Source organism: Caretta caretta, chromosome 7, assembly GCF_965140235.1.
Source record: "Caretta caretta isolate rCarCar2 chromosome 7, rCarCar1.hap1, whole genome shotgun sequence".
In the NCBI taxonomy this organism is placed as follows: domain Eukaryota; kingdom Metazoa; phylum Chordata; order Testudines; family Cheloniidae; genus Caretta; species Caretta caretta.
The window spans coordinates 117,047,295-117,068,706 of record NC_134212.1 but is presented as its reverse complement, the minus strand read 5'-3'; the positions used below and the strand labels follow the sequence as shown (position 1 = coordinate 117,068,706).

The 21,412-nt window shown below is 41.8% G+C and overlaps 1 protein-coding gene across 4 annotated transcripts in view; it reads left to right on the top strand.

Annotated features, from left to right (window-relative positions):
* Positions 1–21,412, top strand: part of RBM20 (RNA binding motif protein 20) — a 164,594-nt gene that overhangs the window by 123,617 nt on the left and 19,565 nt on the right. For all 4 annotated transcript variants that reach the window (XM_048856271.2, XM_048856272.2, XM_048856269.2 and 1 more), the window contains 7 exons: positions 6,047–7,250; positions 8,172–8,233; positions 8,396–8,487; positions 8,850–8,947; positions 16,813–16,956; positions 18,442–18,573; positions 20,579–20,658. In XM_048856271.2, coding sequence (XP_048712228.2) covers positions 6,047–7,250; positions 8,172–8,233; positions 8,396–8,487; positions 8,850–8,947; positions 16,813–16,956; positions 18,442–18,573; positions 20,579–20,658 — 1,812 coding nt within the window. The remainder of the gene's footprint in view (positions 1–6,046; positions 7,251–8,171; positions 8,234–8,395; positions 8,488–8,849; positions 8,948–16,812; positions 16,957–18,441; positions 18,574–20,578; positions 20,659–21,412) is intronic.

Here is a 21,412-nt window from a genome sequence, read left to right as displayed (position 1 = left end):
GCCTCCTAATCTACAGCCTCCTCCCAACCTGGATGCCAGTGCCTCACCTTCCCAGTCCTAACTACAGTGATTGGCTGCATTTAAAAATATCCCATTAAGGAAGATGAGGGGGTGGGAACTCAGCAGGACAGAGGGGAGGAGGGAACTGTGTTAAAAGAACTTTAAGGTTGTAACATGAAGCATTCCAAAGTCTGGAAATGCCAATGTTCAGAATCAACTTGCAACCCATGTCCCTCCCCTGCACCTTCCTTCATGATTTCACTTGCTAAACAGTGTTAGGCAGGGATGGCAGCAGCTGCTGATGACTGGTGACTTAATCTCACAGCTCCTCTTTGCTCCAGCTCTGCAGACAGACACAGAAGGTATGTCTACACTACAATAAAACACCCATGGCTGGCTCAGGTCAGCAGCCTCGAGCTTATATGGCTCAGGCTGCAGGGCTGTAAAATGGCAGTGTAGACATTTGGGCTCAGGCAGTAGCCTCGGCTCTGGGACCCTCCCCCGATGTGTGGCCCCGCAAGGGGAGGGAGAGAGGACGTTGCACAGATCTCTGCTGTCCACTTTTGTCTCCCCTCCTGTCCTGCTTTAAAATGGACAAATGCTTCACTGTTGTGACAAAAGCAAGCTCCACAGAGTACGTTGAGTGTTGCGTGGCCCACTGATAGAGAATCACTATAACAGGGCATTATGGTGTAGAATATTCTGTAGGGCAGTGTTAGCAGCGGTCCCAAAGTAACTGCTATAGTTATGGCACATCGAGTACCCGTTGCTTTTGGGGCCTGGTTTGAGAACATGTGAGGCAAATGGTTGTACCATCTCCCCTGAGAACTGGTTCCAGGTGTCTAACAGGAGCTGTTACAAAGCCATGGCAGCTGCGGTAATGCTCTGATGTGTATGTGCTATTGTACGTCCTTTCAGCACCGGGGATTAAACCGTTAGAAACAGCATTCATCTGGATCTCCAAAATCTCAAAGAATTATAAGTGGAACTACAAGCCCTTCAAGTTTTTATTTTAAGACTACTAGGCAATGCGTCTTTATGCTCATAAAGCAGTTTTAAAAAGGGTTTTATTGCTTTGACAGTATACAGGATGGACTAGCAGCTAAGAAATGACACTGTTCTGATTTTAGTGAATCCCACGTAGCATAACATAAGAATATTCCAGATGCCAGCTACATAATGTATCTTTCATAGTATGTAATTAGGCGTAATAGTGTGTCTAATTTTCAGGTGGTAATAACAATGTTTGCTAGTTTTCTACCACTTCACTGCATGTTAAAGCAATACAGTTTTGCTAATTGTGGCCTTGATTTTTGTAATGTAATGAGCAACCTCATATCCTGTTGACATCCGCTTGGGATTTGTGGGTGCTTAGCCTCTCACGGGATTGGGTTTGTTTGTATGCACATGTAATATTTTGACCATGCTTGCAAAGTAACTTCCTTTTGCAAACGAATCTGGAGTAAACACTACCATAAAATCAGGTCAGATAATGAGCAATAGAAAGTAAAACCACCATAAGATAAAATAAAAGGCACTACAAATCTGAAGTCTGCTGATATGCGTTTATTCTACTGGCAGGGAATTCTGTTGCATAATAAAATACTTGTCCAACCTCTGTTTGATATCCCTGGAGACAGATGTGCCCTGCAGTTGCTAATGGACATTTAACGTTAAATATGAAACCCATTCATTTTCTTTTAGTTGTACTTTAGATTGAACCAGATATTTTATTAATTTGTGTTTTTACAATGTCACATACTGACAAGCCATCAAAATTAATTACATCTTTATAAATCAGCCAATTATTAACAGCAAATGTTGCATTGTAGTTGATGGTTAGTTCTTGCTTTGAAATTGAAACTTAATATATTTTTATAGGACAGATAAAATGAGTCTTGGACAGGATTCCTCTTATTCAACAGCTTAGCATCGTGCGTAATAGTTGAAAGGATGAGCAGCCATTTGAAATGTGTTGATTATCTGTGGTATGCAGGGTGGTTGTTTCCCTGTCAGTCCCAGGATATTAGAGAGGCAAAGTCAGTGACGTAGTATTTTTTATCTCGGAAGCTTGTCCCTCTCACCCACAGAAGTTGGTCCAATAAAAGATATTACCTCACCCACCTGGATTATCTGTGGTGTTTGATAGCAGAAGCCTCTGGCAAGGAAAAGAGGGTGACATGACAGAGGTGGAAAATAGATGCAACCACTGCTCTGCTGTGGGCCTGTAAGGGGAAGTCTAGTCCTCAGCAAGCATCCCAGCTCAGGTCAACAGGCATGGGTTAGCGGGATCAGAGCTAGCTCTCTAAAAATAGCTGTGGAGACAGCACTTTGAAATTGCGGCTTGGGCTGGGGCTGAGGCTTGGAAGCCCACCCCTATGCCTAGGCTTCAGAACCCAAGCTGCCACGTCAAAGCGTTGTCTAGATAACAATTTTTAGAGAGCCACTGTGAGCTCTGCCAGCCCAAGTCTGTTGACTCTAAGGATCCTAAGGGCTAAGCTCTGTCCAGACCGGGGCTTGCACTGCTTATAGAGGGAGTGTGGCCAGAGGATACCATCTTATGCACATCCACTGAGCAGTCTCCTCCAGAGATTGTGCATATCTCCTGGAAGGACACAGGATGGTCGTTATAGGCAGAGGTGATGGTTTGTGGTTTTGTTTTTAAGCGTCTGCAAAAACAGTTCAGCTCTTTCCAAGAAGAAACTTAGGGGAAAATGCATTGTTTGGCCAGTGTTTTAAAATTCGCACAACTGTCTGTCTAGTGCTTCCGTGTTTCAGAGCAAGGATGTGAAATGTAGCAGGTGGGTTACCTTGGGGTCAGAGAGAAGCCTTATGCTGCACCCATGAAAATCCTGAGCATGCTCCACTGTGGGAGCTGAGCAGAACTTTTCCTGCAATAGCTTCTTCTCCCTGTTGGGAGCCATTCTGGAGCTGGGCACAAGAACTGAAAGCAGTGAGACTGTCCTGTACTCTCAGGTCTCCCGCTGCTTGATCCCAGGCAGTGTGGTGTCTTTATAAAACTAGTGATTGTGTAGCTAAAGTGCATCACAATGCATATGTACAATGGGGCAGAATTAACGTTCTACAAGCAATCTTAATTCTGACCTTTCCTAACTTTTGAGTGCTTGACTATTCAACCTTAACATTATTTTAATGTAGGTTTTTGTGTGTGTAATTTATATCCTTACTCAGTTATTCAATTAACACCGTATTGCCCTTTGTTCAGTGTGGTATTTAGCTTTTTTTTTATTATGTGTAGCTAATCTGTGTGGGAACATAACATTCCTCTACATATTCTCCCTCCAACCTTCTCTCCGGGCTGTTCCCTTTATGCTTTTTTTTTTTTCATACTGCCCTTACATTTGGATGAGCCTCCAATTCAAGTTCATCAAGTACCCTTCTTTCCCACCCTCGCAACTCTCCTGAAGGCTCCCTTGGACCGTGAAGCATTCCAGCTCTGAATAACACACTCCACTGTAGCCCTAGTCCTGAAAGCTGTTAAGCACATGCATAAGTGTACTCACATTAGGAGTCCCATTCAAGTTATTTAAACAGGGGTATATGTTGAACATTAGCTGGGGTGAAAATCACGTAGACCTTGATTTTGATCTGGTGAGATTGTAGAATTATTTGATACCTTGCGATTAAAATGTGCAGACTTTACAAAATTGTGTGTGTGTGTGAGAGAGAGAGAGAGAGTGACTGACCGTCTCCCTAGGACCGCACAGCTATTTCAAGGGAGAGGGGTTGTCTGAGCATCTGTTCATCCTGGCTCTGACTGTAGCTTCCCCTCCTGACTTTGGCAGGCCACTTGACTTTCCTGCCCCAGTTTTCCCATCTGTAAAATAGGGACAATCCTTACCCACCAGATAGTCTGTTTGTAAAGCAGTTTATACAGGAAATCTATATAAGTGTGAACTGTTGTCTGCTTTCACTTCCACAGCTTTGTTGTGGGTGAAGCCCTTTTAGACTGACTTTGGGGAAGATTGCAGGCACTGTCTTTCTCATTCTCCTCCACAGTGCAGTCATGGGGAACTATTCACCTCCTCGTGTTAAATCTCTGCTTTCCCAGCTTCCAAGTGGATCTCTCCGAGGGACAATTGCCATTGCCAGAGGATGCCATTTTGGGGACAGGGTGGTTTCATTTGGGGTCTGTAAACCATGATGGTACCTCTTGAACAGGGTTTGTCTCAATGGGTTTTGGTTGTTTCAAGGGGTTTTTTTAAACTATTTTTTGTAACCAGTACGGGAAGAATAGGTGGCTCGGGGGGTAGTGATGGGGACAATAATGTCCCTGCTAGAATACTGGGTTGAATCTAGGCTCATTGGTGACCATAAGAACATAGGATTGGAAGGGACCTTCTGGGTCATCAAGTCCACTCCATTGTTATTGTGGGAACCATGTCATATAATCCCAACCATACATTTATCAAGCTCTATCTTAAAGCCAGTTAGGTGTCTTGCCCCCACAACTCCTATTGGGGAGGCTCCCTCCTCTGATAGGTAGAAACCTTCTTCTAACTTACAGCCTAACTGTACTCATGGCCAAAAGCTCTTACCTTGGGGCTCTTGGGGGCTTGAGATAGACTGAGTTAGTAGTCTTGGTCCACCTCCTAATGAACACATGCCCAGGTCACAAAAAAACCATCATAAATGGTGCTGCCTCAGCAGAGAGGGCAAGGATTGAATGGGTTATGGTGAGGAAATTATTTTGTCTCAACCCGGGCAGATTTTTTTTTTTTGAGGTTGAGATGGATGCAAATTTTTGGTACAGTCTGGGAAAGCTTGCACTGCTGCTGTGAATATAAATGCAATACAGGTTGGTCCAGTAAAAGATATTACCTCACCCACCTTGTGTGTCAGATATAAATCCAGTCACGAGTCCTACAAATACTTTAAATGAACGAAGGGCCCGATCTAAAACCCACTGAAGTCAATGAGAGTCTTTCTATTGAGTTTAGTGGGCTTCAGATCAGATTAGGGTTGCCAGGTGTCTGGTTTTTGACCGGAACGCCCAGTCGAAAAGGGACCCTGGCGGATCCGGTCAGCACAGCTGACCGGGCTGTCAAAAGTCTGGTCGGCGGTGCAATGGGGCTCCTGGGACTAATGCGGGCTCCCTGCTGGCGCCGGCTCCACATGGCTTCTGGGAAGCAGCAACATGTCCTCTGGCCCCTAGACCAGAGAGGCTCTGCGCACTTCCCCTGCCCTGAGCGCCAGCTCTGCAGCTCTCATTGGCTGGGAACCAAGCTGCCTGCGGGCAAGGGCAGTGCACAAAGCCTCCCTGGCCGCCCCTGCACCTAGGGGCCAGAGGACATGTCACTGCTTCCGGGAGCCGCCTCAGGTAAGCGCCATCCGGAGCCCACCCAGAACCCCCTGCCCCAGCCCAGAGCTTCCTCCTGCACCCTAACTCGCTCCCAGAGCCTGCACCCCACACCCCCTCCCGCACCCCAACTCCCTGCCTCAGCCTTGAGCCCCCCCACACACTCCAAACCCCTCATCCCTGGCCCCGCCCCAGAGCAAACACTCCCAGATGGAGCCCTCACCCCACCCCCTGCACCCCAACGATCTGCCCCAGCCTGGAGCCCGAGCCTGCACCCCCAGCCAGAGCCCTCACCCCCTCCCTCACCCATCCAGTGAAAATGAGCAAGTGAGTGAGGGTGGGTGAGAGCGAGTGATGGAAAGAAGGGGGATGGAGTGAGTGGGGGTGGGGCCTCAGAGAGGGTGGGGTAGTGGGCGGGGCAAGGGTGTTCGGTTTTCTGCAGTCAGAAAGTTGGCAACCCTAGTAGATCAGACTCTAGATAAACGTGGCGTTTTTTTCCATCTTTGCACCACTGATCTCCCTAATGATATTTTAATTGAAATGAATATGGCACTAGACACTTAAGAGAGATGGCTTAAACCACCATTAAACTGTGTCATAAACCACCATCTCGCCCGCCACAAGTTTAGAAAATGTAGCTTCTTAGCTCAGGTCCCATTATGGTAAGAAGGGGCTGCTGTTAACTTTTAGATTAATTTAACAAAACCGTCTCCTGTTCCTTTTCAGTGCGGCCAAGCTTCTGGACAAAAATCCATTCTCTGTCAGCACTCCAAATCCGCTGCTTCCTTCTCCCACAAGTCTTCAGCTCGCTCAGCTACAAGCCCAGCTAACCCTGCACAGGCTAAAATTGGCTCAGACAGCAGTCACCAGCAACACAGCAGCTGCAACGGTTCTGAATCAAGTTCTCTCCAAAGTGGCCATGTCTCAGCCGCTGTTTAATCAATTAAGACATCCGTCCATGATTAACACGCCCCAGGGCCATGCCGGAGGACCTCAGCAAGGACCTGTGATCGCCAATACTAGATTTCCATCTAGTGGAATACCTTTTCCAGCACAGAATCCAGCTTTAGCGGTACCAGGAGGAAGCATGGGGCCAGTTGGGAACATGCAGAATCAAAACACAAATGCTATTGTCATGCACCCCTTTGGAGGTGTAATGTCTCAGACGTCCAGCCAACCAGCTGTAGTTATGAGTCTAAATAAGGCAGGCCACTCGTCTGCTGCAGGAGGATTTTATGACTACAATAAACAAAATGTCTCTGCCCCTCAAGTATACACAGCTGACGTAGGCCAGGGCAGTCAGCACAGCTTCATGACCAGTGGGTCTCACTCAGTCTCCTCCTCCTCAGGAGGGGTACCCTATGAGGGTCATTTTGGTCCTTCCGGCCAACTAAAACACGACAGTCAGCCTGGATTTCAGAAAGACTTCTATGGTCCCAATTCTAAAGGACAACATCCAACGGGAATACAATCTTTGGGTTTTTCTGGTGAGCCACAGATGAGTGCTCATCAAACTGTGAGTCAGAAAGGAGAAGCAGGCCCTGGGGTACATAATGCAGGTGCAAATAGCCAGTGGGAAAATGCTTCTAATTTCTCCAGCCAGAACAAGCCTGATCTCATGGTCAGTGGCAACTTGTGGCCGTCCACGGGTCAGCAGTATGAAATAAGAAATGAACTCTACAACCCTGAGGAACCGACACCTGACACAAAGTTTGGTGCTGGGACTACACTTCCTTTCCACAGACTTAACAATAGTAAACCAAGTTTCAGTAGTTCCCGAATGAGGCAGAATGAGGAGTTGACTGCAAACACATCTGACTTGTCAACGAGATCTCTTCAGCCTCATGAGCTAAATGACTTTCATGGCATAGCCCCTCTTCACTTCCCACACATCTGCACAATGTGTGACAGAAAAATCTTTGATCTAAAGGTAAGTGATTCTAATGCGTTAAGAGGTGATTCTACTCTGCAAAGTGATTCAATTAAATTCATCTTGTGGAGTTCTCTGTACAGATTGTCTCACTAATATCATATCAAACTTGCTTGCTTTACAAGTAAAATTGACTATGTTGGCTTTTAAATACCAGTCCCGCAAACTCTAACTAGTCTCTGAAAGTCAAGCTGGGTCCTTTCCTCCTTGTGCATCATCACTAGTAATACAGATGCTGCAAGCAAACGTATGCTAGCTGTGTAACCCCCTTCGACCTTGAGTGGAGTTACCTGGGTGTTACTGAGGACATAATTTTGTAGGACTGCCTGGAGGACAACAGTTCTGTTTTGAGCCAACTTTTTGAGGTCTTGACATTTGCTTTTGCTTCACACTGGAACAAAACCAGAACATTTTTATGAGCAGGGTCGCAGTTGCCCAAGGTGCTGAGAACCTTCAAATGTTATGGACACTAATGGAATTTGATGGTACTGAACATCTGGCAGGATGAGGCCTTCAGCTACATTAACTTAACTGATTTAATACTCATAAACTTAATTGTTTGAGAAAAGTCATGCATAGAAGATTTTCGGGAGCTGGAGTCTTTTTAACATCCATTTATAGTATTTTACTTACAAGTTGTGAATTGATGTCAGTATGGAATGAAAATCCACGTAGAACTAGAATCATTCCATTTAGTACCCTTCTTATACAGTAAGCCTTTGTATTCTTCCTTACCTCATGAATCACACCTCAGATTCTCTTGCCAAGTTTTTTCCATGAACTATAAAGTTAAATATAGTTAAACTATAAAGTTAAACTATAAAGTTAAATTATTTCATATACTAGTATATGAAATAAGCTGATTTCAAAAACAGCCTCTATTATACATTTATCTGTCATGTCCTGTTTATTTCAACATAGGACTGGGATCAGCACATTAAAGGAAATCTTCACATCCAAAAATGTATGGTTTTCTCAGAAAAGTAAGTACTGTTTCAGAGATCTTGGGCCAAATTCATGCTGGTGTAACATCACTAACTTCAATAGATTTATATGAGGATTGAATCTGGGCCTCTGAAATTTTGACATATTGTGTTTTGTTATATTCCTGCTTCTTGAAGTAAAGCTCTGTTTTCCCTTTTCAGCACTGGCATCCAATGCACGTTAAGTTCAGCAGAGGCAGCGTTGCATTCATCTCCAAATAGCACATCAGTTTTCAACCCTTCTGGCATCGAAGGTGAGTTGTTTAAATATTCATTAATAATGAGTATGCAAATTAAAATGAAAAAGAAAGTAATTTTATAATGAACACTTTTTTTTTTTGGTAAAATTTCATCCTAAGTGGTCCCTTTTTAAGCTTTCTGTGCTAGGAGTTTATGGAAGAACTAAAGCCAAGAAAGCAAGATTGTACCTTTAAAGTATGAATTTGTTTTTCTTTTCATTAGTGTTTTTTGCTGTAGTATCGAGCAATCTGTAGTTCTGTGTAAAGCGTGAATAATTCTGATTTATTTAGAAGTGGTCTTTTTTAATTAGACACATACATACAGTTAATACAAGTCAAGGTTTTCACTCTGTGTGTGTGTATAATCCATTATTTAGATTACCCATCGAATGCTGGCTCATCTTATGCCACTGTGTCAACAAGATCCTTTGGTCAGCCAGGTCCTACATTTTCTTCTCCTACATCTGGAGTAAAAGTGAGTATAATAAGCCAAATCTCTTCTTCCTTGATTTAATTGTAGAAACAGACTATACTTACTCAAATCAACAATGAACTAATTTTAAGGTCCCTTTTGGATAAGCAACTACAATTTCAGATCTTTATTCAAATTCACCTGTACCTCCTACATGTTTCTGGTATTGGTTGAGTTGGACTTTCTTACACAACTATGGTTATTTTTGTTGTGTGCTCCAGTTGAAGCCTGGAGTGGATGAATCAGGAGAATGGTTTTCTGAATGTTTTCAAACCCCAAAGAGGTTCAGGTCCAGTTTGAGTTTGGGATGAAGATCTGAGTTAATTCTTACCTTATTCAAAATGTTTCACCCATCCCTACGAGCAACATCTAATCCTTTTGATACAGTACTTTCTAGCAGTGGTGTTCAATCCTCCCCACACTGGGACACTCCCTTAGTTAGGAGTATGGGATGGGCAGGATGGGTGCAAGTCCCTGACACCTGTTCACTTCCCCTCCCCCCCCCCCAAACAATGGTCACAGCCCCCAGTTTGAGAACATGTGCTCTATAGGACTAGTTTTCTGTTAGTTAAACTTTCTGTGCTACTTGCTTGAGCTAGTGCCATTAGTAATGTTTCAGCAAGTTCACATCCCTGTTCACCCTTCCATGATTTCACACTGTAACTCTTCCCTGCATTCATCGTTCCTCTCACATGCCAAAAATATTCCCCTATTACAGTCTCACCCGGGTCACCTCAACTTTTATCCAAGTGGTTAGAAAATTGCAAATGTTAAATACAAATAAAAGCTACGGTTAAAATTGATTCTTAAATTTAAAAGGGCTAACAATAATAATAAAAATATAAAGAGATGGGAGTTAAAGTTGAAACATAGAAAAGGTAGGGTGAAAAATAGGGAAGTCAAAGATTCACTTTGAGTGCTGCTATAATATAAATAATATCCAAATGTGTTTTTATGTGCAGCTTGTTATGCACTAGTCTACTGAGCTCGTGTCAAAAGCATCTTGGAAACCCAAGCTGATTCTGTTCCCATCTCATTCCTATTTGCTTTGAGTTATCACCTTCAGAAACGTCACCCTGTTTGTTTTAATATGGTCATTCTTCTGTGCTCTCGTTTTGCTCATGCCAGGGATGTTCAGAGATTCACAGATGATAAAACTAGAAGGGACCACTGTGATCATCTTGTCTGACCTCCTGTATAACACAGGCCATAGGACTGCCCTGAATTAATACCTGTTTGAACTAGAGCATATCTTTTAGAAAAAACTTCCAATCATGATTTAAAAGTTATCAGTGATGGAGAATCCACCACAAACCTGGGTAAGTTGTCCCAATGGTTAATTACTCTCACTGTTAAATTTGTGCCTTATTTCCAGTCTGGTTTTGTCTAGCTTCAGCTTCTATCCATTGAATCGTGTTATACCATTGTCTACTAGATAGAAAAGGCCACTTTCAAATTTTTGTTCTGTCTGTAGGTACTTATAGACTCTGATCAAGTCATCCTTTAACCGTCTCTAAACTTCCTTAAGTCCTCTTTGAGTCCGGGATGAAGATTTGAGTTAGTTCCTACCTTATTCAGAGTGTTTCACTCATCCCATGTTTTCTTTTAATCATTCTCATGGCTATTCCCTTACCCCTCTCCAATTATCAACATCCTTCTTGAATTGTAAACACCAGAATTGAACACAGTGTTCCAGTAGAAATCACACCAGTGCCAAATACAAAGGTAGTATCACCTTCCTATTACTACTCAAGATTCCTCTGTTTATGCATCCAAGTATCGTGTGAGTCCTTTTGGCCACAGCATTGCACTGCAAGCTCATGTTCAGCTGATTATCTAACATAACCCACAAGTGAATCACTCCTTACTAGAATAGAACCCCCACCCTTCCTGTAAGTATGGCCTACTTTCTTTGAGCATAGACGTACAACTTCACGTTTGGCCCTATTAGAATGTATATTGTTTGCTTGCACCTGGCTTACTAAGCCATCCAGGTCACTCTGTATGAGTGACCTGTCCTCTTCATTATTTATCATGCCCCCAATCCTTGTGCCATCTGCAGACTTTATTGGTGGTGGTTTTGTTTTCTTCCAGGTCACTGATAAAAATGTTAAAATAGTGTAGGGCCAAGAACTAATCCCTGAAGGATCCCACTAGAAACACACTCTCTTGATGATGAAGATTCCCAATTTATAATTACATTTTGAGATCTGTCAATTAGCAAGTTTTTAATCCATTTAATGTGTGCCATAGTAATTTTGTATCATTCTAGTTTTTTTTAATCAAAATGCCATGTGGTACCAAGTCAAATGCCTTTCAGGAGTCTGAGTATATTACATCAGCACTATGTTTTTTAATCAACCAAATTTGTAATCTCATCAAAAAAAGATATATCAAGTTAATCTGACAGGATCTAGTTTCCATAAACCTATGTTGAGTGGCATTAACTATATTGCCCTTCTTTATCACTTTTTTTCTTGAGTCAACTGTTCATTATTTTTCCTGGGATTGATGTCAAGCTGACAGGCCTATAATTACCCAGCTCACCCTGTTTACCTTTTTAAAATATTGGCACAACATTAGCAAGCTTTGAGTTTTATAGATTCATAGACTCTAAGGCCAGAAGGTCCCACTGTGATCATCTAGTCCATGTCAGTTATCTCTGCACACATCACAGATCCTATTACACGCTCAATAGCCAAACGCTCATTAGTGTTGTTTAACTGCCCAAATATAAACAAAAGCTAGGGGGCTGATCCTTGTACCTCCAAGCTCTGCCTCGTCAATTTGGCGTCCCCCTGTTTTCTGAACTGGGAGAGAGGCTTTCACTATTTGCAGTAGGCCGTCTTGGCCCACCTTACATTTATAGCAATCCAGTTTTGTCACAGTCCCAGCATTTAACTGAACTGTTTCCCATTCATTTTTGCATTATTATTGCCCATCTCCCTCTTTTACAAACCAAATTTATCATTTGTTCCAGTCGTTCCATACGGTCACAAGACAGGTTTGAATCCTTTCTTTCATCATACGTATCAGACACAGAACTGTAATTTACAGGGCTCATGATGCTCAGCTTCCGTCTTCCTCACCAGCAGCTGCTTCCTCTTCTGGTGAATTGCTACCTGAAAAAAATTCAAGTTCTGTAGCAATTTCCACAGCCTCTCGGAGTGTCTTTGGCCTCCTTTTGCTGATCTTGATCTATAAGTCCAGCTGAGCAGCTGTAGATTGGCTCATTGCCAGTCTATCCTGGAAGGCCTTGGCAGTATCCAGATAGGTCAGGAATACAGGTTCTCTGCCAGTTCAGATGGGGTTTCTTCTTTCCCCTCTCCTTCTAGCTCTGTAGCTGTGCCGTGGCCAGCTTAAATTAATGGCTAGCTCCAAACCGCATGTCAAAGACCTGTATTAGGTCTGGATAACTCCATCTCTTTTCGGAGAGTAAATTCTGCAGCACCATCAGAGGTCACCCAAGTTGGCTGCTTGTAAGCCCCCTTTCTCTCTTTCTTCCAAGCCATTCGTTTGAGCTGTAATGTTGACTTGAGCCAAATAAGCCTCCCAGAGAGTTTTTTCCCTTTAGCATTATTTGAGCTGCGGGTACATTTGCACTCCAGCCCCGGAGCACCCATGGAGTCAGCACGTATGGTTATGTTAACTGAAGGATACATTCACACCTATCAACCTCCATGGGGTTTTAATCCAACCATGACAACATTTCACCCAGCCCTGAGCAAAGTCCAAGGACAGCACCCTACTAAGAATCTTTCCCTTTTCCAGGAGCTGGGGACAAGGGTTGGCTTCTTACCTGAGAATTGCCCCAATCAGTGAGGAATGTACATATTAGTCCATAGCTCATAGATGTAGCCTGTTGGCTGCTAGGACTTGGAAATATAAATAGAGATACAAGCATGGGTATGTGGATGTCTTTGTGTGGGTGGGTTGGGTGAGAGATATTGATGGGATAAATTTAAAAAGAAGAGAAATACAATGATGAGAGAGATTTGAGAGGAAGAAAGGAGAGATGAATATAGCATAAGGTAGGAACTTGCACTTACAATGTAGGGAAAAGGAAAGAAAGATAAGATGGAGGGGGAAAGGAAAACTAGAGTAGAAGGAGTAGAACTAGTCCAAAATTTTCTTTCATGTTTTCATGATGCACAAAATCGACATTTCCTACAGGAACATGTCTATTTTGCTGAAATTTCAATATTGAAATAAAATGTTTTGGCCTGAGCTCCCACAGTATGTCTTGAGAGCTATATTTCAGGTTCTCCCTTATGTGTTGGGCTTCTTGGCCAGATTACTTTTCCATGATGCATTGTGATCTTCCACCCCCAGCCCCCAACAAGCTGCAGCTGTGCATCATGCGAGATGTCATCTGGCTGGGAAGACCGGCCCAATGAGGACAATGGGGGAACGAAGTACCCAAACTACAATTTCCAGGAGGCACTGTGGTAGGGCAGGTGGATGCAGTTCAACATCAAACAGATATGAAACAAAACATTTTGGCATTTCAAAAAAAAATTTTGGTGAAGAGTTTTGGCATTTTGTCCTTTTTTGTCCTGATTTGAGATGGGGGAAAAATGAAATATCAAAATTTCCCTTGGGACAGAAATTTCTATTTCTGATCAGCTGTCAGAGACAGGAAAGCAGTGCTGAAAAAATTCCAGTGGGAAAGTCCTCATGATCAATTATAGGAAGGATAGAGAAAGTATAGAGTGAAGCTAAGAAATGAAAAGAGATATAATAAACATACAGGAGAAGTGTTTAATGATGGTGAAATAGCATTTGGCTAGTACTGTTTGAATTTCACAGGTATGCATCAAATAATTTATTCAACAAATTTGTCATGGTATTTGACCAGATCTATAGGTTAATTACATGTAGAAATGGATTGTAAAGAAAGTTGATTGAAAATGCTGCTGAAAACCATACCTAATCAACAGTACACAGCTGTTTCTTTAAATTGTAGGGTATGGATTTGGCATGCATGACAGAACAGGTATTTTTCATCCTCATTGGCTGAATTTATCCTCAAACTAGTAGGAGAGGGAAATCCTTCAAGCCCTGTACATTCTCAGTATACCATCTGCTAACAGTAAGAAAAAAAAGAATTTCACAATAATATCTTTGTTTATCTGAATGCTGACTATTGAAGTTTTAAAACAGTGATTGTTGCCTGAATGTTTGAATTGGTAGAAAGTTTTTTACCAAGTTGTGGATTTTAGATACAGAGTTTGGGTTCTGATACTGAGTTCGGGTTCTGAGCCCCATCAAAGCTCAGGTGGACCCATTTCTAGTCCCAACCACACACAACTACAGAGTTCACAGGAATGTAGAATACAAAGCTATCCATCTGCCCACGTTTGCTCGACAAGTTCATGAACCTTCATAACTTTTCAATTAACACAGTCTGCATTCATGACCAGACCCAAACCCTTCTGAGTTTTGCATGGTTTCAAGTTGCAACTTTCCAAAAGCATCACAAACAGGGCTATTTTAGTATATCTCTATAGTGACTGTGCCTGCTAAAAGGAATATACAGCATCATATTATCCTGAAATGTTGGCAGTGACAACCTGATCATTGGCTTTTAACAAAACAAAACAATTATCAAGGGGTAGAGAGGGGCTCATGAAACCAAAATATCACAGCAACACAGCCCCAGCTCTGTCCTGCCACCAAAGTGCAAGATTCTCCTTTGTTCCAATGTCAGTTTCAAAGGGAGATCCTGTCACTCAGGGAATGTCTAGACTGCCACCATGGAGTGTGATTTCAGCTCGAGTAGACATACCTAAACTAGCTTTAATCTGCCTAGTTCAGGTCCTAGAGCAGTGAAGCCCTGGCAGCACAGGCTAACCATCTGAGTAATTATCCAGGGTCCCGGGTGGGCTTGTACAGTTCATGCTGAAGCCTATGTGGCTTCACTAGTCTGTAACCAGAGCTAGCTGGATTAAAACTAGCTTGGGTATGTCTGCTCAAACTGCAACCATGCCCCAGGATTGCAGTGTAGATATGCCCTCAATCAGGAATGAGACTTGAGCTTTCCCTAAAACTCTCTGGTAAATCAGAATTGCTGATCTTGAACTGGACCATGCTGAGAGAAGATTGTAAGCTCTTTGGGGAAGGGACTGTTTCTTACTATATACGTGCATGTGTGTGCATAGAGCATCTAGCAGAATGGATGCAGATTAGGGCCTCTAGGCACTAGTGCAATACATAGAAGGCAATACACCATACCTTTAACATGTCTAAGATTCCAAGACAAATTTCTGGCTGATCGATATGATGCAAGTCTTTTTTATCAATATGTTTCATACAAATAATGCATAAGACCTCAAGCTTTCGAAAAAGCTAGGATACAGGCACTTGACATCCATATTAGGTTAAACAACATTGGATTATCCCTGAAAATTTAAGGGGAAATATATTTAGATATTTAAAAATGAATACTTCTCATAGCAGTTTTGGTCCCTTGGGCATGCTTCTACAATATGCTGAGCATACTCAATTTCTGTTTCCTTCAGTGGGAGCTGAGAGTGCTTAGTACCTTGCAGGATCAGGCCTTTAGTTCTCTGTTTGCTGGAGAGAATATTTGGAACTTGACAATAGTTCAGCTTTCATAATGCAAAAGGATCTGCCTAGAAAAGCCAGGTATTGCAAAGCGAGTGCGTTTGTAAAACGTCTTGATTTTCTTTTCTGTTCTAAAGACAAAGCAATGAGTGACAATGAACAGATTAAAGGAGCTCTCCATTCTGGAGATCCATTGGAAAAAAATAGTTGATTTATTCAAAAAGGTCACAATGTGTTCAATAATTCAATAGTGGTGTTTGACCAGCACTAGTGGTGAGGTATAGAATCACAATAACACTCATTTCCTAGTGTCTAGGCAACCTAAAATACAACTAAATAATAAGTAGTGCACTGTACAGTTACTCTTATATTTCATTGTAATGGAAAACAAAAACAAACCAATGGTAATCGGTTAAAGCATGGATGCAAGGTAATGGATCAGAGGAGCAAATTGGGCAACATTGACTTTCTAAATTGTAAACTCAGGTGACAAGCCCAACATCTGTGGTGGCTCCAGTGAACTTGATCCTACTAGCTCAATTGCTTTGCACCTTTCTTTGAACTGCGCATTCTAACTGAAGGCAGAGTTACTTCTCTGGGAAAAACCTGCCCTCACCACATAGCAAAAGATGTACTCCAGAGTACATCCCCAGTTATCTCCTGAGTGAGAGGTCTTCCGAGTAGCATTAGCTAGGTTACATTACTTACATCTCTCAACATATCTCGATGCCTCTTTGAACAGGGAGCGTAAAGCCTCTTTTCCACGTATGGGCAACAGGAGACTGCTTTGGAAACTGCCTCTGCATTTCAGAATAGATTTCCACTATCTCGAAGCGATTACCATGCTGTCAGCTTGAAATCTGTGCCAGCCCAATTAGGGAATTCTGTTCGGTGTCTGTGTTCAAAAGGGGCCCCAAGAGGAAACTCCGCAGTATGTTTCATTGTCATGGTGGAAGGGGGAAGGTTGTAGGTTCTGCAAAATGAAATACATGTGACTCCCCTAAAAGTTAAACAGGGCTCATTTTACTCCCTGTGTGATTCAGTCTAAGTTAGAGGCAGAAGGATTTAAATGCAGCCCATGATTATCCCATTTGTAGTCTCCTCATCTGAACTTATTTCTATCGCTGTATAATGTACTGAGACGTGTTGGGTCTGATGTAAAACTATAAGGTTGAGAACATTTAAAAGGAAGGAAGTATGGTTTTAATTATTTTAGTGCTGATTAGGAAATCTCATTTGTGCAAAAACCTACCTAGTTGCTGTATTATCAAACCTTCTGTACACACGTTTATTCCTCTTAGTTCCCACAAAGGAAATCCACCGAAGGCCGAGTAGTACACATCTGCAATCTCCCTGAAGGAAGCTGCACAGAGAATGATGTCATTAATCTTGGACTTCCCTTTGGGAAAGTCACTAATTATATCCTCATGAAATCTACTAATCAGGTATGTTGCCTTTTGTGCCGTTAATTGAGATGTATTAATCTTTGTGTAAGGCTGTTTCTTCGTAATAGAAGCTTGAATATGCAAAGCGTGCTATTAAGGTACAAAGGGCTGTTTTTAAAATGTGATCAGGGTTCCAGCTGTGGCTGTCATTGATTGCCTGTTAACTGGCGAAAATAGGTGAAAACGTTGTATTAAGTGAAACATTTTTGCAAAAATGCTTCTTTATCATTTCAGAAATTGGAATAGTTTTGACTTGTTCTATTACCCTTAGTAGTTCCCTCTGTATTTTCATAGCGCTATTTATTTTTTCTACTCATCACTGCAGAGCTGATTTAGCTGTGGGAAGAATGAGTTGTATTCTATTCTGCTTCATTCATCACCCACTGCTAGCTGAGCACTGGCCACAGAATCTTCATTTTTGGTGATGCAGAAAGCAAAGCACAACCTGGATTTTTAGATCACAGGTTGAGCTCCTCATGCTGGCTGTCAGCAAAATCTCATGTTGTATTTAAATGGAAAACTGATCAAAACTGTATGGAAATAAATCACTGAAGTGGGATATGTCTGATTTTTATAGTCTTCTCATAACCATACTTTAAAATCCAGTAAATTTACATTCATGGGTTTACACTGGCCACTTAAGCTAAAGTCACATCAGAATATATTTTTATTGAAATTGTTATAAACCTGCTTGTTAACATCACTCTGATTTTTAATTCTTTCTGGCTTTTGATGGTGACGGACACGTCTCCTAACTTATCGACATTTGATTTGTCTTGCAAACCAAAGTCTGGATCCTTACTGAGTCTGCAAAATTCAGTTGGAAATCTCAAAAGCAGCACCTCTCACAGTATTTGCCTCCTTTCACCAACTAACCACGAAGATCGAAGATGACTGAGAAAAGGGGAAGAAAGTGAATTAAGTCTTTCATATACCAAGAAAGATTTAGTTAAAGTCATTTTTATTTTTTTGCTAAAGGTGGTTTGTTCGTCTCTGGTTTTAGTAGGGTCTCATCTTTTGTAATTGACAATTCATTTTCTTTTAAATAAATGGAGACTGATCAAAATACTCACGGTCACAATTTCAGTTCCAAAGCTGAAAAGCTACGTGGCTCTAAGAAAAGAAGTACTTGTGGCACCTTAGAGACTAACCAATTTATTTGAGCATGAGCTTTCGTGAGCTACAGCTCACTTCATCGGATGCATACCGTGGAAACTGCAGCAGACTTTATATACACACAGAGATCATGAAACAATACCTCCTTCCACCCCACTGTCCTGCTGGTAATAGCTTATCTAAAGTGATCATTAAGTTGGGCCTAAGGAAATCTTGTTTCATTGAGCAGGCTATTCTAAACTCCTGTGTTTTACAATTTACTATCACAAATTTCTCTTAAAAATATTATGAACTAAAGTTGGTGTGCCACATTTTTCTCTTTCATTGCATATTGTCTAGCATCTACCAGCTTCTTCTTTTTTGTGATAGGCCTTTCTCGAAATGGCTTACACTGAGGCTGCACAAGCCATGGTGCAGTACTACCAAGAGAAACCTGCTATGATAAATGAAGACAAGTTACTCATTAGAATGTCTAAAAGATACAAGGAGCTTCAGCTGAAGGTAAACTATAAACAGCGTACTATAACTCTGGAGTTATTGGCACACCCTCAGAAACCCATCTAAAATCCTCTGCTAATCACTGATTTTTACTTACCATAGTAAGAATTTTAAAATGAAATGATGGCAAATAAGTTAACCAACATATGCTAAGAAGCCATGTTTACTTGACCGTTGGCTTTCTTCTTGTATTTGAGTTATTAAGTAGAGTCTCTGCGAATCTGATTGTCACACCATTAATTCTAAACTCCTTCCCCAGCTGTCTTATTATGGCCAGACATTGGTATTGCTCAGTCTAACGAAAGCCTAATATCCAGCCGTGCACGAAACGTTGCAGACTCCGTGTGGTGGCAAAAATAAGAGGCTACTGTTCTTTCCATCATTCTTCAGCTATGATTTAGTAAATATGGCTTCACTAATTGTGCCCTGGAGCCATGGTACAATTTCCATGTATAATGATGGTGGCAGCACTGCCTTAAACATTTTCATCAACAGCTTGTTTTCTCTCTCTGCGGATGATCTAACTGAAGCACAGAATTTGTCATGGGGGATCAGAATGCTGAACGATCGTTCAGTCTTTGGCCTCTCTATTGAGAGTGTCACTGTACTGATTCCTGTACACTAAGAACTGGACTGAGAAAACCTAATGCATTTTACATATGCCACTAGGGTGACCAGACAGCAAATGTGAAAAATCGGGAGGGGGGTAGGGGACAATAAAGCCTATATAAGAAAAAGACCCCAAAATCGGGACTGTGCCTATAAAATCGGGACATGTGGTCACCCTATATGCCACCAATATTAAGGGAATAATTACTTTCACGGTGACTAACCTGGGAAGGAACTATAGAGGTGAAAGGCTCCACAGCTCATTACCCACTCCCCTGAGCCACATAGTGTGTGGTTTTATTTCACGATATATAGGCTGAGTTGCGTGTATGCTGTAGCATTGGTGTGGGGGTAGACCAGGGAATAATGAGGGTCCAGTAGTTAGGGCACAAGCCTGGAACTCACATGACCTGGATTCCATTTCCCTGTTCTACCAAAGATGCGCCAGTCTCTGTGTGCCTCAGTTCCCCATCTGTAAAATGGGAAGAATAGTTCCTCCCTACCTCACAGGGTGTTGTGGGGATATATACATTGAAGCTTGTGAGGTGCTCAGCTACTATGGTAATGGGGGCCTGGTAAGCATCTAAGGTAGGTAGATGTTGAACGTGAACTGTTCAGAAAACTCTAAAAATTTTCAGCAGTTCCAATTGCATGCAGCCTTATGGCTCAGAGGTTCCTGACCCTTTCCTTCAGAGGTAGTAAAAGGGATTTTTTTAATCCAGGAAAGGGTGGCTTCTATTGCTATGAACTGCTTTCAGTGCCCACCTGACTATATTGTTCAGCTATTGTTGTTGTTTGTGTTTGAAGAGGTATCCACACTTCGATCTGCTGTAATACATTTTTTATAAATGGTCTTGAAAAAATATCACCTGTTGAAATTTCACTTACAAGCTTTCCTTGCATGTTTTATTTGACGCTCCCATGGCTACACATGTTGTTGTGTGGCCATGCTCCTGAATGGGCTAAGCAGTGAAATTAAATACCACACCAGTCTATTCCTAGGGAGGCAGAAGCATGAATGACACATCTGTTTAATCCATGTTTTAGGCTAGTGGCCTGATTTGACTCCTGTTACATGCAGATTCCTAGCAAATATTCTATAGTGAATGCCCAGCAAAAAGAGACTGTCTAGTGTTCAGTTCATATCATATATAAGCCAACAAATATAAAGATACAATGATGTAGTGTAACAGATCACTGTTTTCTATCAGTACAATTTTACTGCATCAGTCACCATGTTACCAACTTTAGAGAGGACTGTAGGAAACACACTATCCGAATATTTTTCACAAGTAGTGTCACGAAATGCTACATGGAATGTCATTTCATAGATGATGTTGCACGTAATATAGCTTGGAGACATATTGGATTCTAAACAGGTATCTTTTGTTTTGCTTAGAAACCAGGTAAAAATGTGGCAGCAATCATCCAGGACATCCATTCTCAAAAGGAAAGAGATATGTACCGTGAAGCCGACAGGTAACTCATCATGATGTCAGCTGAGAGTACTCTGTTTTGATTCAGAGCAATATAGAAAGCAAATTCTGTACATTCCGAATACTGAGCCATTACCCTTGATGATTTAGAGGGTTCCTGGATGGTTTGGAAATGGGGGTTTAAATAGCACTGCTGACTGGCAAGCAGGATAATCACTGCATGTCTATTTACTTTTCTTTTTTAATTCTCAATCTCTCATGTTTTGGAAGTCTCTTATATTTCATTTCTACTGCTTGGAAAAAATACAAATGGATACTGTGGTAAATCATAGAGCCTGGGTAATGAAACACAATGACAGATGGATTGATTGTTATGAAAGAAAATGATGTTTTTATTATTAATTACTTATTATTCTGAGCATTGACGACATGCTTGGCATGATGTACAAAACACAAATTAGAAGACATTCTCCTATCATCTAAAGACAGACAGGCTAGATGCACTGGAAGACCCAGAGGAAGGAGTCACATTAAATAAACATTTATTTTTATTTATTTTGCATACTTTCCATGTGTCTCTTTTCTACTGTGTGCATTTATGGGCCATGCGCTATGAGTGGTTCTGTAGGAGAGATAGTCACAAAGTGAAACCACTTTTAATACATGAAAACTCAGGGTGGATGTGCCCCTTTTAATCACCTTAGTGATGTCATGGATGCATAAATGGCCTGTATTAAACATGTCATAGGCTTATAGAAACTGACACCTTGTGACACTCTTAAGGAAAAACACGCATG